The sequence below is a fragment of the Parasteatoda tepidariorum genome, chromosome 5 (genome assembly GCF_043381705.1).
Source record: "Parasteatoda tepidariorum isolate YZ-2023 chromosome 5, CAS_Ptep_4.0, whole genome shotgun sequence".
Lineage (NCBI taxonomy): Eukaryota > Metazoa > Arthropoda > Arachnida > Araneae > Theridiidae > Parasteatoda > Parasteatoda tepidariorum.
This window is the reverse complement of record NC_092208.1, coordinates 41,596,636-41,615,780: the sequence shown is the minus strand read 5'-3', so window position 1 is coordinate 41,615,780 and position 19,145 is coordinate 41,596,636. Positions and strand designations below refer to the sequence as shown.

At 30.1% G+C, this 19,145-nt stretch overlaps 1 protein-coding gene across 2 annotated transcripts in view; it reads right to left on the bottom strand.

Moving 5' to 3' along the window:
• The window catches only part of LOC107439155 (polypeptide N-acetylgalactosaminyltransferase 13), a 316,714-nt gene that overhangs the window by 68,326 nt on the left and 229,243 nt on the right, over positions 1 to 19,145 (bottom strand). For both annotated transcript variants that reach the window (XM_021148903.3, XM_071181345.1), the window contains one exon: positions 6,638 to 7,177. In XM_021148903.3, the coding sequence (XP_021004562.1) occupies positions 6,638 to 6,878 (241 nt within the window). In that variant the 5' untranslated portion in view covers positions 6,879 to 7,177. The remainder of the gene's footprint in view (positions 1 to 6,637; positions 7,178 to 19,145) is intronic.

The window sequence follows — 19,145 nt, the reverse complement described above, 5'->3', positions numbered from 1 at the left end:
ATGCCTTAAAGCAATAATTTTTACCATAATTAAAAGCTTGATTGACACGAGATATAAAAATTCTACAAATAATTTAAAAAGAACAGGAAAATTATGAAAGAGCAAGTTAGAGTTAATTTTAATAAATATAATTAATCGAGGTGCAAGAATGTTCTCTTTTAAACGACTTCCTTTTTATATACATAAAAAGGGTGCTAACCCCTATCTTAAAAATTCATTTTCTAATTGAAAACTAGATTGTAAAGTATATTCACGAGTGTGATTAATTTTTCTGCAGCTGCCCATCTTTCGTGCAGTTTCATTTCTGGTTCCGGTGTAAGAATTTTTTTTGAAGGCTTAAACTAATGTTCCTTCATTAAGATTGTGGTAGTCTAATTAAAGAGAATTTTCATTGCTTTTTTTTCCTAACAGCACTCGAAGAAACTAATTAGAAGAGGGAATGTTTCTGATTCTCGGTGTAAAGGAAAAACCGATTTAAGAGAAAATTAATCATTGCTTTGATGGCGCTAATATTTTAGCGAGTTAAAGTAGTAATGCTTGAAGAAATTCAAAAATTGAGCTTCAAGAAGAAAAAATCTTTTCAACCTACTTTGAGTGTTAAAAATAAACTTCTAACTGCAGAAAATAAATTTGTAAAAATATGTTACTCAGACTTTTGATTCCATATAAGGTAGATTTCAAAATAAGATATTTTTTTTAATTTTCAAGGTGTGCATTACCTTAAACTTAATTTAAATATGCAGAAATAGAATCACTGAAATTTAAAGAAATCTTACCTCTTAATTATGGGATACATATTTTATCGTTATAAATATTTTATGATACTCGCAATAAAAGAACTACACTGTAAAAAAACTAGGTAAATGTTTTACCAATGGTGCAAAGTTTTTAATTGCACCATAAATTGGTTAAATGAAAAATTGTTTTACTTAGGTTCCACCATAAATTAGTAAATATGATCGAGAAATACATTCATGGCGCAATCGATTGCACCAAACTTTCGTACCATGAGAGGCACAAGCTTTAACTGTGACCGATAACTTATTTTGTAACTTTTGCCTAATGAACGATTTTTTTTTGTCGAAGCCTGCTATCATGCCATGCAAGTTGTCTTCGAAATTGTCTATTTCTTTTGCAGGTAAGTAAATTTTTCTTATTCATTTGCAATAGTTACAGTTCATTTCTTTCATATCATCGTTAAAAATTTTGTTGTGTGTCCTGAAAGAGTTTCAAATTTCTTCTTGGAAACTATATTCGTTGTAGGAATAATTAAATATTTTAAAATCTATATTAGCTCTTTTTCAGTAAATAAGGTGATACATCCATTTTATGAGCACGGAATTTGCAATACCAGGGACAAATAAACTGTAAATACGGCAATTGTAAGCAGCATAGCTATCCGCCAAATTTATATTTTCTAGGTCAGTGTTTTAATTGCATTCTACCGAACAAAAACAATAATAATAGTAAGTACTTTCTGTTAGGATTAAAACTTTTTATCAATATCTGTGTTTCTGTTATGATTTTCATATTCTATATTGCTCATTTTCGTTTGCAATGTTACATAATTATACGAATTTTTGTCTATGCATTCTTAAATGCTTTTGTAGTGAAATTTTCAAATTATATTCCGTTTCACCTCAAGCCGTTTTAATACATATTTATATATAGATTACATAAAAAAAACTAATTTTATTTTTAGATTTGTTCATTTCTAGATTTAATTAATTGAATTATAATTTTATTTACATAAATTTGATTTAAATTATCCTCTCTTTTTTTTAATAAATATTTAATAATAATGGTAACTTTCTCTGCTTTTTGGTGCTTTAAAAATACTTAATAATGATGCAATTTTACCCTGCTTTTTAGCACTTTAAAAATACCTAATAATGGTGCAACCTTCCTCCACTTTTAGTTCCCTTCAAAGTACCCATTTTTGGTGCAACCCTCTCTTCTTTGGAGCTAGGGAAAGCACCAATATATAGTAAAACAGAGCACCACTTTGTGTAGCCAGCAAATGAATACCAATGTTTGGTGCAACATAGCTCGACATTTTTCAACAGTGTAACTGGTTAAAGGTCTTAAGTATCATTCCAGAAAATAGCTTTAATTTTTTTTCCTCAAGCTGTCATTTTGCAAAAATCTGAATCTATTACTTATTAAACTGTACGCGTTTTCCACTTTAGATATTTATATTTACTAACAAAGGAAAAGGTTTCTAAAGTTAGTCGTCGACTGGACTAGTCCGTTACCAAATATGCTTAAAAAAGTTTTCCACTAAAAAAAATTGGTCACTTACACATCACCTCGCTTCGCCGAACCATGGACAATCATTTTACAACGTATTTCAGGACTCTATTATTTAACGGTCATGACATGAAAGCCACGCAGTTTCGACCCTAGTCAGACGATATGGATAGCGCCTGATCTGGTACCCCTCTCTCCGAACTTCCACATCTCAGTTAGTGAGAATATTTTTAACCGCGACAAATTTAACTTGCACTTTGTAACGTGCACATGTCTGTTTAGGGGGTTGCCAGGATCGAACTTACGACATCCAGCTCTACCAGCGGTTTGAGGGACAACTTAACGGACTTTCGTTCATTGGTTATGGGTTTGCTGGTTGTTTGAGTGTTCTGTATTCCTCACCCAAGTCTATATTTAGAATCCTTGTCAGAAATAGATTAAAAAGGCATGCACATTGGTAGTTACAAATTAATATTGAAAGTAATATAACAATTCACTTCTTAAAAACATGGGGTAGAAAATATTACAACCAGTTTGATTGTTGGAGGAAACACCTAGGAGTTAAAAAGTGATTATTAAAAAGCATTAAGTTTCATCAGACAACCAAATTGACTTTTGATCTTTCCATCTCGCCTTCCTCAATAGTGATTCAATTGAGTTTTTTGTTTCTTCCTCACTTAAATATAAATTTTTCAGTCTTATGTATACCACATTTTTTTTTCCTTTTTTCTTGGACAAGAATTCTAAAAACTGTGAAATAAAAGTGCTGATTATGAAATATTCTGTATAAAATAATGTTACTAACTTTTGTGTCTAGAAATGTGCCATTTTATTTAAAATATGAAATAAGCATAACTTAAAATACATGTTTCGAATGTAATTTTTGCATTCAGGGAAGGATTATATTGGCAAAAAGAGCAAACTTGTGAAACTAACCTAATCTGATATGATAGTAAACATTTCACTAAACAAAACTTTTATAGTAATGATATCTGTTCTTGTACTTACTGAAATGCTTCTACAACTTTGGGTAAATCTGTATAAAAATAAAGCAAGGCAATGGGTTTAAGATTACTTTTATTCGCCTCGCGAATTCGAATCAGATTTACGAAAAAATAACATATTCAAACTTCTGCCAAGGCAAAACTAGTCAACAAGATTCTTTGAGATATCAAAAAATATTTAGGATATGCGAGTTCTACGATATTCCTATGATAAGATATTCTGCTTGCTCTATTTTCCAAAAAGGAAACAACTTTTGAATATTTTCTTTTCGAATTTTCTTTAAATCTGTTCAAAAATATTATCTAATCGAAAAATCGATTCACTTATTTGCATGCGTGGTTTAAAAAAGATTCTGGTAGAAGGGAAATCAAATTATATTTTTACTTTGAACCTAGTCTAAAATGCAAATCAAGTGCCAGAGGAAATTTTACGAAGAATATACGAACTGTTCAAATGCTAATTTGAACCATCTTAATAATATAATGTGTTGGAGCCTTTAATTCGATGGAAAATAAAAGTTATTTTCATTCTTGCATATTTTAGATAATTTTTTAATGATACTTTGAAAAACTAGGGACCACATCCCTTTAAATTTGCATTTAATTTTGGCTGCAATGATTAATAACTTGTCATTGTAACCAAAGTCTTGATAAATATTTTTAGCCACGAAGACCTGATAAATATTTTTACAGCCAAGGAGATCATCTAGCAATGCGAAAATGTAGTTTTTAATAACGCTTTTGAATTTTAACAGGGTGTGTAATCAAATTTTTCAACAAAAAATAAGCCCCTTTGAAGCACTTTTCAAGCACTCAAAAAAAATTTTTTTAAGCACTTTAAAAAGTATCATAATTAGACAGGGTTGGAAAGTTTTTGACAATTGATGGTTTTATCTGGTACTATCTGCTTGCCAGTGACAATGACGATGGCGCGTCACCAGCCAGAAATTATCAAGAGAAATTAAAATTTTCTATCGCTAATAGAGAAAAAAATTTGACAATGTTTAAAATTCGAGGGCCAGAGGGCGGGAAAGGAAGTCTGAAATTGAGAATATCTTGCAAAATCCAATAAAGTTGCACATGCGAGACAAAAATCTTTCCCACTGAATCCAGTTCAGTACACGCAAATGCAGCCCCGAAGGATTTCATCAAACATGTACAACTAATGGTGTTTTCATAAACGCCGAAATAGATTGGGGTTGAATTAATTGTGAAAACGTTGAATAGGACAATGCCTTTTTGCATGATTCGTGGCTAAAACCAACATGGTAAAAAAAAAATCTCATTTTGGAAAAGGGAAAATTAAGTTGAAAAAAGCACCTTTATGGGGTTTTAAAAATCGAAAATAAGCACTTTTAAAAAGCGCTACGCATCCTGTTCAAGTATTTATTTTTTTAGCCATTATTTTTATTGCAGGTGCTGACTGAACACTGTTTTACAAAATTTATTACAAGATTAAAAATAACTTGTTTTTGTTTAAAAAATATAGAACGATAACTAAATTGCATAACAAGGTAATGTGATACTATTATTTTATGATGTAATTATAGAATCAAAACAAACTGTAATCAAATTATCAAAAGCAAAAACTTAATAATTGTAAAGAATGATACTAAGAAAAATATTTTTTATTAATACGTTTTATAAAGGATATATTGACAACCAAATACCATTATATCATTTATTAAATTTATGTTGATGTCAGTGAAAGATATTTGGATCTTCATTGTTTATTGGAGATTACATAAGGATCATATGATTTTTTCTACCCAATAGGAATGCAAGAAACGGTAAGATGGCAAGTATCTCTTTATGACGTAACAACGGTTCTTATAAGGCGTTTATGATTAAATGTCGAATTTATTTCCAGAGTGATTTTGGCTTTATTGTTAAAGTGACATTATTGAAACCTGTAAATATTTGCCGTGAAAATAATAGTATAAGGAACATTTGTTATAAATATTAGACATTACGTTATTGTGCCTCTTTCTCGTGAGATTAATGTTTACCTATCTTTTTGTTAGTACATTGAGTAAGACAGCAGAATGATTTTAGGCAAAATGAAATGTAATTTCAATATTCGGATTTAATTTTCTAGCACTTTGTGCTGTAATAAACTAGAAAAAAAATTGATATGTAATAAATTGAAGGTATCCCAACACATTTTAAGCCCATGCCACTTTAGATTATATAATAATTTTCAACAATAATTGTAAGATTTTTTAAAATTGTAAATGAAAAAATTTAAAAATGGTTGAGTTGAATAGCCTAAAACATACAGCACACTAAATTTTTTCTGTGACTCATCATTCCCAATTACATTTTTTGCATGATATATAGGTTTTAAACTACCTAAATTATTTTTTGATGCTAATAATTTTGCAGAAAGTAAAAAACCTTTGGCTTTCGCCAGGTCTGCAAGGGGTACGATTTACGAAAATGGTTTCCTAATTCATAATCCGTCCTTTTTCAGTTAATAGAATTGCTAGAAAAATTAAAATATTTTATGAAACATTGAAACGTGACATAAAAATGCAACAACTGTTTACTATTTCTTAACCACCAATTGTTGACAAAAATGAAAACAAAGTTTGACTTACATTTTTTATACAATGCCAACCGTAATATTTATCAATGTCCAAGTACATATAACTTACATAATATAGATATATAAAATAAAATATGCATATTGAGAATACATTCAGAAAAAGAACGTTTTATCGTCAAAATAAGCATATTCTGCCCGGTTACAGTTAACTGCGATATATAATTTAAAAGATTTCTTTGAGTTACTGCCACAGAATAAAAATCCGACCAGGAGTTCAAAAGTTATAGGGTGTTTTTTCTGTCTGTATATTGTGGTTATAATTGAGAACATTCTGTTCTGGCTGACAGATGCTGATGAAACTGTGTATGTATGCTATATGGTTCAGAGAAAAATTTAATAAGGATTGTCTTTTTTTCCCCTTCTGTTATAGCTTAGTGCACAATGATTTCATAGCAGAGTCTACTGGCTTTTTAAGCTATTCTTAATTGCACTAACCTTCTCTCACACACACATATAATTAAAGAAAGCTCCATCTATCCGTCAGAATATGAACAATTTTATTGCAGACTGCATTTCTCCGTGGTTCATATAAGATATATACCAAATTTCATCGACAACCAACTTCCAGAGAAGCATTATCTTGATAACCTAAATTATACCCATTATGAATGCGGACTATAAGAACAACATAGTAAGGAATGAAAAAAAAAGTTTCATTTTCTTTGTCTGTAATTTCTAAACGCACATTTCTTTTGGTAGTCGGTTTTTATATGAAATTCCGATGCTAATAAATTAATTTATAGAAAAAAAATGAGGGAAAAAAAAAGAAACTCACCAACTGGACTCCAAGACCGGAAGTTCTCATCCGCGGAAGTAGTTGATGGCTCAGTTATCCTCAGAAATCTATGGGCACGAACAGGAATATTTTCTATTTTCTGTTTTCTAAAGGTCTGGCATGCTTCGCTGTTATCACCAATACAGTCCGTATAATACATAAGAAGTAACACACCGCAAATGAACCAGACTAGGGACGTAGCCAGTACTATTTTACACGTATACAGTCTTAGTTTCATCATGTTTAAACACAATTTGAAAAATGGAAACTACACGAAAATGTTTCTTAAATAACTGCTCTATGGAATGGTATAAAATATATCACTATTTCATAAATATTAAAGCTTTAACTATTTAATCATTGCTGGAAATGTTTCACTTCTCATTATTCCTTGACATTTGCCTTTGAGTGGTCTTGAAGGTGATGCATGTTACGTTTAACAATTTTAGGATGGTACAGCAATTTGAGAAGCTTTGATTATGCATGCACAGTCACGAAAGCTCAATTTGCTTTAACAACGGAACATGTTATTCGCATCCCCTGCAATAGAAACAGCCATTAGAAAACATGCTATTAATAGGAGTAACCATACATTTAAAGTAAACAGAATGATGCAGTGGGGATTATCAATAATGGCGGCATTAAGTTAGAATGCCAGCATGAAAAGGGTGTGGTAGAGTATGTTACAGAGTTTAAAAAATCTACAATAAAGGTACCTATAAGATAATTTAAAAGTAAAATGTCACATATTTAGAGTTGATGTATTGATCTTGATATAAAACCTTAATTATTTTTGTATTCAGAAAATCGTTCTAATTGTGCAGACGAAAAAAAAAATTGGATACCATATTCACCCTATATTCTAAAAAAACAAAAACAAGAAAAGGATATTTTGCAGTTTTCTGACGTCATGTCATGACGTCAGAACGTTCACGCTGCCGCTAACGTCTCGGATTTGATCTTATCAGATTTAGTTTGTTGCTCAGTTAAAAAGATCGAACTGAAACAGTTTTGAATATTTTTAAACTCTCATTCGCTTTATGTAATATTTTTTTTCTTCATAACATATTAACCACAGCATTTATTAATAAGAATTCTTCTCTAAACGTTTAAATAAAAATGTATAAAATAAATTTCACAACTCAGATTAGTGTAAATCAATGCATTTGTATCATCCAGACAAAGTCATGAGTGCCTCTTATTATACTGCTATCTGTTGATAACAGAGAGAACCACCGTTAGGAATAAGATGACAACTCAAAAAACTCGATACATGGTTGAACTGTATAATGGTTACTTTGAAGTATAATACTGTGCAAATTTGATTTAAAAGAGCGATATTATGGTTCAACTTGGCAACATATTAAAGCTGGTTCAAATTTGGATGACATGATTCAACATGCTCAAAAGTTTCTAAAATTGTAATCTTTACAATAAAAATGAAAATTATTCCAATCTAAATACACATTTTTTTTGGCATTAAAGGTAAAATCTTTCGAACACGGCTTACTTCCAAACAATGGTTTTTCAAATTTGCATTTATTTAGATTTAAGATAAACATTTGCTTAACATTGAAATTTCTTAAATTTACAAAATCAATTATGTATAAATTTTTGAATATGATTGAAAATTTTTACTTTCAAACTGCTTTTTTAGATTTTATATTTTAGTACAAATTCAATTCCGATAATTTGACAGATTTTTTTTTCACTATTAGACTGCTTTTTATGCTTAAATCCCATAATATCTTTTTGCTTGTAATTAGAACGCCAGAAAAAATATGTAAGAGAGATACCGGTGTCCTATCTGATTCAAAGGGTTAACGCCTTGTTTTAAAATTCAACTCTAACAAAACATGGCAGATAAAATGGTGAAAGTTTATGATTCTAATAATAGCATTTAATCGTAATGCGATTACACAATCAGGACATTTTTTTATCTGAGAAGTTACACTTTTACAACTAACGTTATTCTTGATAAAATAACGTTAATTATAAAATTTGGTTTCGTAACGAACATACAAAAACTTAATCAAATACTGCCCATTTTAAAGCAACTGAAATGGAATCATTCTGCAATAACAAACGAAACATTACTATAACTTCAACAGTTTCAATTTAATTTACGATATTATAGAAAACCGCTCATAAAAGATTTTTACAATTATTTATACAAGAAATAGATCTATATTACATGTCAATGAATAAAAAGTAACAAAAAAACTCACGAGTTAATATATATAAGATTATGAATGTATTAGACGTTCTTTTTGATATGATTAAACAAATATTAGCCATTTTGTTTGCATATAAAATATTGATGATAAGTGATATTTTGCAGATATCAAAAAATACTTATACAAACCATCATCGCTGAATATAAATAATGCTCAGGTTAACCTTTATTTTTGTAGTAATTACCATATAGAGATTTCCAAGTACGAACCTGAACTATATCACTTTGCTAATTCAATCAATTACGAATATTGTAGTTGTTAACGGCAACCAGTAGTTTACACTATTTTATTATAAAAAGAAATACATTTCAAGGGTTTGTAACTAGTAACTGATTAATAGTCGATAAATTTCCAGAAGGCACGAAAATAGAATGATGTTAATTTAAAATCTCTAATTACTAAGAGATATTGCTTCTTGCAGTGAATTCCAGCCCATGTGAACTTAGAGTTCAATGAAATAGCTGATTCCTTGGCTAAAAATGTCAGAGATCTCAATCAAATTTCAATCCCAACCACGTTGGCAGATGCAAATGCTTTTGCAAAGTCAAGACTATTCACCCCTTTAAAAATCAAAGCCCACGATCAAATAACTAATCTTGACATCGATAGAAAGACAGCCACTACTCTCATCAGACTGAGAACAAAACATCATAAAAAATATGAAAATTTCTACAGATGGGACTAGAAAATATCAAAACTGTGACAACTGTCTAAATGTGGAACTGACACCATATCATGTTTTTAACTGCAAAGCAGTCGCTGCAGGCCTTCACCTCTTAAACTACCCCACAGAAGAGGATTTGTATTCTTTTAATGCCATAGAAATAACAAAAACTATTCAAGCACACCATGAAATATGATTCAATTGAGGATACGACACCAACTAACCAACTAAGAGATATTGGTTCACCATCATGAGTTGGCGTGAGAATAAACTCTACAACTTGTGCAAAGTGCACCGTTGTAGAGTTTATTCTAGTGATTCAGGGGAAAAAAAAGGAAAGGGGGAACTATCGACAACTTATTTGGCTCATTCTCGAAAAGAAAGAAATAAAATGTTTACTTATTTAAAGAGTTTTCTATCTAATTAAATCAAATAATTGAATTTTGAAATTCCCACCAAAAGAAATGCAATGATATTTCGCGCGCCTTAATTTCCCCTCACTTGTGAGGGGAAATTAAAGAGCGCGAAGAAAGTGAACTCTTTTACTGAGCTTTCCCGCCAAGGTTCCGCACATCAAATCGGCGATTACTTTCCATTTGTTAATGTCTCTTAAAAGTCGATATATCCACAAAAACGAAAATAAAAAATATTTTGTTATTAAATTATATAGTTATTATAAGTTTACATAAGAACATTTTATTTATATATTAATTGTAACGAAACGAGAAATTACTTGGATTGGCAAAATTATCAACTGTTCTAAAAAAAAATTATATTAAACGTAGGAATACAGAGTGTGTGACACACACACACATATAAAAAGGAATTTTACTCGTTAATGAATACTTATATCATTAAAACAGTTCAAATAGAAGAACTGCTTGTACTTCTTTCAAATTAAGTTTTTCATGTTACGAAACATTTCAATTTAAATGTTAGGAATTAATTAGGATATAAATTAATTAACATCTAATATCTCTCTATTTCTTTCGACAGAAACGCTTTTGAGAACTGCATGCACCGTGGCTGCCCCATACATGCAGAAACATTTCTGGATTTTGTTTTACAGTGCAACGGTACCTCACGAATCCGATTTTAATTTATTTTCTTTTTCTATTTTTTAAAATTAATTTTCTACAATGAAGCAGATTAAATTTTTAAACCTCCATTCAAGAAGTTTTTACAAGATTTAAAACGTCATTTTTTTCTAAATTCTAATTAATTTCTATCAAAGAACCCTTCCAATGAAAAAGTAACCCGTATATACTAAACGTTTAAAATAACTTGACCATATAACTTTATGTTAGCCAATTTTTTTAGTTTCTTAGTACATAGTACTGTTTTCTTGGTAGCTAGCTGTATTACTTCGTGATGCTGACAACCATTTATTTGCTGAGCAAAGCTCTGGGCTTTAATTAAAACGCTTGCTTCTGTATACTAAATAAATTAGAGCAAGTTCCAGTGTTTGTTTTAGCAAGCGATTGCACAATTCGCATCTCAACGTTCCGAACTAATCAGGTAAGTTTGTATAATTCTGGAAATGATGTTTTCAGATATCTCAAAAGTTTATTACACAGTTTAAGGTTCATTTGAAGTCATTCATTTGCATTTGAATTTTTTTTAAATTCAAAAACTGCTCATTTTCATCCAGATTTTCTTTTAAATTTTATGAACTGTAAACATTTTATGAATGAAGCATCTTTGGTTCATCTATACATTTTTAAACATACAGCATAAAGTTAAGGTCTTTATAAATTTTACTTATTAAATTTTTTTTACAAATTTTAGTATTTCAATAAATTTGTTTACTATGACTAATTAAACGAAAAAATAGTTTTAAAATTTGTAGCTACAATCAGCTTTTTTCGACCTGTTATAAGTTTTGCAACTTCTAACTTAGGCTAAGTTTCACTTTTGATAATTTTTACTAACCAATAAGTACTTCAATTTTTTATTTCTTTTTTTATCATTCAAAAACAAATTGACTTAATATAATGTGTTTCTCTCTTGGGTGGGAATCGCTTTTATCTTAGCTGGAAATCATAAATAATATTTGCCTTAACTATTTTAAATTTCCCTATATTTTAAAAAATATATATATGTAATACAAAAATTATAAATACTTTTGTATTAATAAAAGCATTAAAACTCTTTCGCTTTCATAAAATGTCTTTGTTAAAGAATAGGTGTAGAAATTCTACTTTGGGACTTCAAGGCTGAAAACATACCATTGACTCATAAGTAGATTTATATTTCAAAGGAGGAGTTATTTTTAGAATCTTGTCCCTCTTTCACTTCCATATTAGGAAGCATTAATTGATTTTCCATAATGCGTAGAGTTACAAAGGTATGTACGACTAAAACCTTATTACACCATTCTCTGTAGTATTTAATGCGGGACCGATGGGATTCGTATGTCTCTTACTGAATAGCGTGTTCCAATAAACATCTGCCGGAACCATCCAGAGTTTCGTCCACACACCCTCCCGGGGATGTGGGCTATTGTGGCCACCGGCCTGCCTTTGAATAAATCTTTTTATAACGTATTATGGCTTTTGACTGCATTATTGAAGCTGAATACAACAATGATAACAGTGATGTAGCCCTGTTATTATATATATATATATACCTAAGACCTATAATAGGGCGTGAAAATTTTATAAATTTTGATGATTTTAAAATAAACTATTTCATGTAAATCTTCAAATAGGAAAATTTAAATTCAACTAATTCTGTTCCTACAGTCCTTTCTACCATCATCTTAACTTCTTCTAAAGCACTTCAAGGGTTTTAGAAAGGAAAGAAAAAGAGAAAAAAAACATTATATGGATAGGACCTATTTTTACGCTTTTGGGGAAACCAACTTTGATAATCTTCATCCTCTTCAACGGGAACTTTGATGAAGTAAAGTGAGGTGTTAGAAGATCTTCTAGAAGGGGAATGAGTACAGAAGGGGGTAAGATATTAAGAGATGAAAGGGGTGGATCCGCTTAGCACCATTAGTTCTGAACGTTCCATCAATGACAGAATTATTTATCTCCCGAACTGGGTAATGATCACCACGAATTGACACTTTATCATCCTCGCTGATATCTTGAAACTTTTCTATCTCAGCATTTACTGCCTTTGTCTTTTACCTCAGAAGAGAATGATATATGGTGCTTTTATTTCATAGTTTCCAATTATTTCTTTCTACCACTTTGTGAACATAAATCCCATATCTGGTTGTAACTCATCGCTTTGCAACTTCATCTGGCATTACATGACAGTCACAATCATAGTTTTGAAAATTCATGAGGAAAAGTTTTCAACGTTAGCTTACTCATTTTTTTCGAATTTTACGATTTCAGCCCCACCGGGACTTATATGTCCTGCAGAAGAAAACACCACTGGAATGCATGCGTACCATCGGAAAATCTCGGTGAGACACATATGTCCCAACCCCACCTACTGCCCACATAGTTCGTAGTTAATTATATGGTGTTATTAGCCTTTTAGTCTTTTTATTGGAAATGGCAAATTCGTCTTGAAAGATTAAATTATTACTAATTTTTGTTTGGTTTCGTAATAAGTATTTTTATTGCTAGCTACCATNTATATATATATATATATATATATATAAACTCTCATCACAACGCTATTTTAAAACTTTTTAACTGTTAACTTTTTAACTCTTCTCACTTTTATATCGCAAAAACTTTTTAATGAAAAAATATGAAATTTCGCACATTTTTTGAGAACCTTTTAAGAAACCTTCTGGTACGAAAATGCAGTTATTAGTGATTTGATTTATTTTACGTCAAAGTTGAGGATTTTTATTCGAAAGACGTAATTCAGTTTAGTAAAAGATACTAACGGAAAAAAATGATTTTTCTGAAGCCAAGTATCCTTATGTTTTAAAAAGAATTTATTTAAATTGCGAATTAATTGTTTAAGTAGTTTTTCTAGTTCTGTGATATATTTTTCATTCCCTCTCTCATGATATTAGACTAACCTCTGCGATTGCAGTATTCGATTTCGTTGATATTTTCATTTACAAAGAATTGATATTGATCAAATCATATCTGAATAACCTGTTTCAACCAAAATCTTATTCCTAAATCTTACAATTAGATTTTTTTTCTTTCAACTGAATAGTTTTTTGTAAAATTCAAATGTAATAATAACCTCAAAAATTAAAACATAAAATTTAACATTGAAAATTATTAAATTTGAATTTTCTTTTTAGCTTTTCGATTTTAATTTTTGCTTTTCCAAAATGATTATATATGATTTTCAATTGTATTTGTTTGAATTACTTGCAACAATTTTTATTTAATGATCGGGAAAAATTAAAGTAATAAATTCTCGAAAAAGATTTCGAAATAATGCTCTTTCAATTAGAATTTCAATTTTCGGTTACTGAAAATATGTTTATAATTCTAATTATTTTGAATTTTTAAACATATTTAATTTTAGTACAAGTTTCAAAAACAATTTATGAGGTTAGCAAGTGATAGCAAAGAGGGGGATGAGTTTATTATCTCTCTATATAAGGAAAAAAAGTTAATATCGTCGTCGATGCAGCCGTTGTTTCAAAAAGAATTTGCCAAGCGAGCTCTGAACTCTCTTAACTCGAAAACTATTAGATGAAACAATATAAAATGTTGCACTTTTCTAGAGAAAAGATCATTCTGATTTTAAAATAATGTTGTTAGGGCCCTTAGCTTGAGTTATTTTGCGTCAAAGTTGAAGATTTATTTTGAGCTACGTAATTCAGTTAAACGAAAACTAATAGCAAGAGAATTATATTTTTTTGCAGTTATCCACTTTTCTGTCTACAACAGGACCAAGACGTCATACTTTGTTTAAATTTCTAATTTATTTTGGAGTAATTAAATTGTTTTTCTTAAGAACGAAAATCAATCCCTTCAATATGCTGTTTGGTTTGTTGGAGTTTAGCAGTAATTAAATATCCATATTGACAGTATTTTGGATTTTTCGGTATAAAAAATAAGCAAGTGCAGTAATTTTAAACGTATTAATACTTAAATATGGAAGAACAATATGTAAGATGGGAGATCAACTGCTCACAAATAGTTGGATATTAACTGTAAGAATAAATGGCCTTATATGGCCATTTATTCAAATATGTGCCTTTCTAATTATAAAAAACAGTGTAATAGATACTAATAAACATCTGTTAGTTTATCGGAATTAAATTGATACTAAAATATAAAATACAAAAAAAAGTTAAATTTTTTTTCCATTCATTTTCAGAAAATTATCAATAATTGATTATGTAAACTAAAGAAATTTCAATGATGAATAACTATTTACAAATAAGAGAAATTTCTTTAACTGCAAAAATTAAAATTATTTTTTAAATTGTCAAGTTAATTTGTAATTAAATATTGTAGTTGTTAATTATTTGTAACTAAATTACTGCAAAAATAACTTAATAATTGCAAATAAGTGCAAATTTGAAAATACATTGTTTGGAAATGGGCCGTGTTTGGATGATTTTACCTTTAACGCAGAAAAAGACACCGGTGTTTCAACCTGTATTTCATAACCAGAAATTATTAAAATGCTAAATATATTTTTCACTTTTGTCCTAAATTATTACAAAATAATGAAAAAGGTATGAAAGATATGATTCATAAAAATTCTGAGTCAAAAGGTTAAAGAATAAACTTATAAAGGTATTAAATAAGGTGAAGGTGGGAAGGGCGAGGTAAGTGATCTGAACGAATGTGCGCAAGAAGTTTCAAGGTCTGTCGAGCAGTAGCGAGCAGGGGAACGGAGCACCCCAGAAATCTAAAAAATTGTATCCATAGTATATGGTAAAGTTTCACAAAACAAATCACATCATCTTTAGAAGAGAAAAGAAAAAATACAAGCAATTCACAGTTTTATATGCTTAGGAATCTGATACATAATTTACTAATTAACAAATATTTTTGGTTCTCGAATTGAAACCATTATTCTAGTTACCAATGATTGCATACAGCTCTTATTGTCTTGGGAAATCACGTCAAAAAATAAGAATAAATCTTACGTCTAAAGTGGATGAGCACAAAATCCTTTCCAGATTAGAAGAGGATTACAATGGCAATCTAGATAAAACTATGTTCACCCTAACAAATCGATCATCCACACCACACACCTTCTTAACTCTTGCTTGCACAGAATATAAAACTTCCTTAGGGTATTTTTAATTAGTTAAATAGGGTCTTTATAGCTAAAAAGGATACAGATTCAAAGCAAGAAAAATTCACTTGGGGACAGCTAATTTGATTAAACATTTTTATGATTTTCATTTACCCTTTTTATAAATAAACTGGAATAGATTACCTTTATAATTCATGAGGCATGAATGAGCCTAACTGGTGCTAACTACAAAACTATTTATTAAAAGTCTATAGTTAAAGGTTGTTGTTTCTAATGACATTTGGACAAGCCAGGTTCGCCAGCCATTGGCCTTTAGCGAATTAAGTCGGAAAGGTACGCCTTTCGTTTGACAAGAGAGCACCGTAAGCGTGAAAGTGCGTTTTAGATCAATATTCTACGGATAGATGGCAGCACCACTCGCTCGAGAGGTTACTTCCTCAATTTAGACATAGATCTGAAGGGGAAGGATATTTTCTCTAGATCCTTGTACTTCTCAGCGATAGTTAAAGATTATATGTTGAAATGTCTTACAATTATTTGCAACTCTAATTTGTAAACAGAGTTAAGTAAAAGCGAGCACAAGAATTGTTTTCTTAACTATATTAAATGGATTTGTTTTATAGAGAATATTCTCAAAAACACAATTTTTGTAAGTTTTGCATATTTTTAAGAAAATAGAAACTGAATTTTTGTGGTCGAAATTAAGTTTTTAAGAGTTAATTGAAGAAATTATTTTGCAAGGGATAAGCCATAAGTGAAATGAAAACTTTCTAATCTAAGTTTGTTCTCATATATAAAAGGAAAAACTTTCACAATACTTTTAATCGGCTTAAGCCTAACAACTACCAAAAAATTTCTTATTCCAAAGCAGCCATTTATTTAATAGAAAAATACAATGTGGCGGCAATTTTCTCCATAAAATTTCCTAAGGCGCATATAACATCTTTTGGCTTCATATATGTTTTTATTGACAAAAGTCTCTCATACTTACAATAGATCAATAGCCACATCGATCAATAAAATATTTCTTCGAATAAAAAGAAAACATATTTCACTTGCAACAATGAACATGATGTCAAATGTTCTAACTCGAATCACTAGTAACAAAAGTGCATTTCGCTTCGTTGGGCTAACATCATAACCACTTGTTCGGGTTAAACGAGCTCGTTTTCAAGATATATAATACGCGAATTGTTATGAAGCCTTTTTTAACTCAATTCCCCTTACATTCCTTCGTTTCACGATTCTTGTTTTCCACGCCAAGTTGATTTTTGCTACAAAGAAATGACAGAATGCGGCTTCTCTTCTCCCTTTGAGTAAATAGAAAGAAGCGGAATCTTTCAAAAAAAGAACAAAATTTCACGATGCGATCGAAAGGTTCTTGATTGCTTATGCCACATGTTGTTATCGATTTGGAGCAGAGAGGATAGGAATTTCCAGGCCAAATATCAAACTTTTGAAAGTAAAGATCTTACCTCTTGCTCCACGGTTGAGTCCATCTAACCTTATTTTTTTTTTCCGATTGAAAGTGAAGTTGAAATCGAAAGAAATGGGAATAGCTTTCCGTTGCAGAGGTTTATGGGATGGGTATAAGCGTATTCTATCTGATTCCATTACGTATGTTTTTATCTTGTTTAGAGAACTTGGTAACTTCTATCTTGTAATAAAGAGTAAGTAAACTCAATATTAAACTTTTCTATAAGGAAGATTAAAATGCTATTGATTGGTAAACATAAGTTAGTTGATTCCCTTATATGTATTTCTGTCCTACTTAAAATTTCGGAAAACAGGCAACATTGCCTTATATTTAGCGGACGCTAAATTGCGGAGAAAAACTTTTTCATCCCGAATTCTGCTTCATCTCTATAACTATTTTCAGATTTAGAGTATCAAAAAAGTGTGTGTAGGCAAACCTAGAGTAAGCCATGAGGTTTAAATTGCTAGAAAAAAAAATCAGAACATCAAAATGCAAACAAATTCGTGGTATAATCTTTTCCTTAAGAACAGGTGAACTCATCCTTAATCTTATCTACAAGAAAAGTTAAATTTTTTTTTAATTGCACACAACTTAGAAGTATCATTCACGGTGTAACATATCAAGCTATATTAAGAAACAGTTATTTGTTTTATTAAAAAAAGATATTTATTTCACACCACAACAAATACAGTAATAAATATAAAATACCCGTAACGGGATAGATAAATCTTATAAAGCAAACTAGAAAAAGTGCCCGTAACGGGATATATGAAAACTCAAATTCCACAACAAACTAATCTCTAAAAAAAAACCAACAGCTCTGTTGTTCTAAAAAGGTCTTCTAATTTTATCGTCTGCTTTTATTTTATGGTTTATCTCTTTATGTGTTTATTTTATTTTATTTATGCTTTTGCTAGCCCGTTATTTTTTTAATATTTTTAGACTTCATAACGGTATCAATCTTTTTTTCTCTTGATGAAATCTTTATGTAAACGCTCAGAGCTGGTGTCAGTAAAACAGTCATTACGGTGAGCTGACCAGCGTCACGGGTAGCCAAAAAAATCTATATATATATTTCTCTTACACGGCGATAAAAAAAAGCCTCATTACAACTCTCCGAATGGCAACGCTAGAAAATCAACCAATAATTGCCGCTGAAAATGTCACATGCCAAATCTAGATTGGGTGGCTCAACATATAGCGCTTCTAAAAACGGAAACTGAAATAACCAGAGTGTAAAATATTATGTGCTTATGCGCATCGTATTTTTTGTTAAATAATTTATTTATTATATATCAGTTTATAGATGGTAACGAGAAGAGTTTTGTGGTTGCTATCGTGACTAATTAGAAGCTAAATTGTTTTTCTGAGTGAGTGTGAGATTTGTTTTTTGGAACTGCGATGCTGTAATTTTATTGTTTAGTTAATAAATCTTCCTTTTATATTAAACGTGATAGTAGTTTCCTTAATTATTTGATTCGAAGTCCTTGGAGTTTTATTTGAGGTCAGTTTATTTTGTATTTTTTGACAAGAGAGAGCATTCTCACCAAACGAGATTTCTTCCGAAATTCAATGTTTTGTTTATGCAGGGTTTTTCCATTGCAATTTCTCTTATTTAAATTTTTAATAGACTTAATTATAGCCAAAATTTTAACCTTTTTAAAGAGATATCAGTTTTAGAAATTTTATCTTAAGATTTTATACTATAGCACATTTCTAATAGGTTTAACGAATTACATGTCATTTATTTGAATTCAAATTTATTTTAATGACTTAGTATTTACTAAAAAGATGTAATTTTTTTTTAAAAAAAAAGTTGTTATATGGATTTGAATGATTGTTTTGAATTCTTAGAATTTTGTGCATTTGCAATGTACCTAAGTTAGTAGCGAGCGAAGCGAGCTTGGTTTGCGAAGCAAACCATATAAGATTGCGTAGCAATTTTCGGGGGTTGGCGAGCGTTAGCGAGCAGGGGGT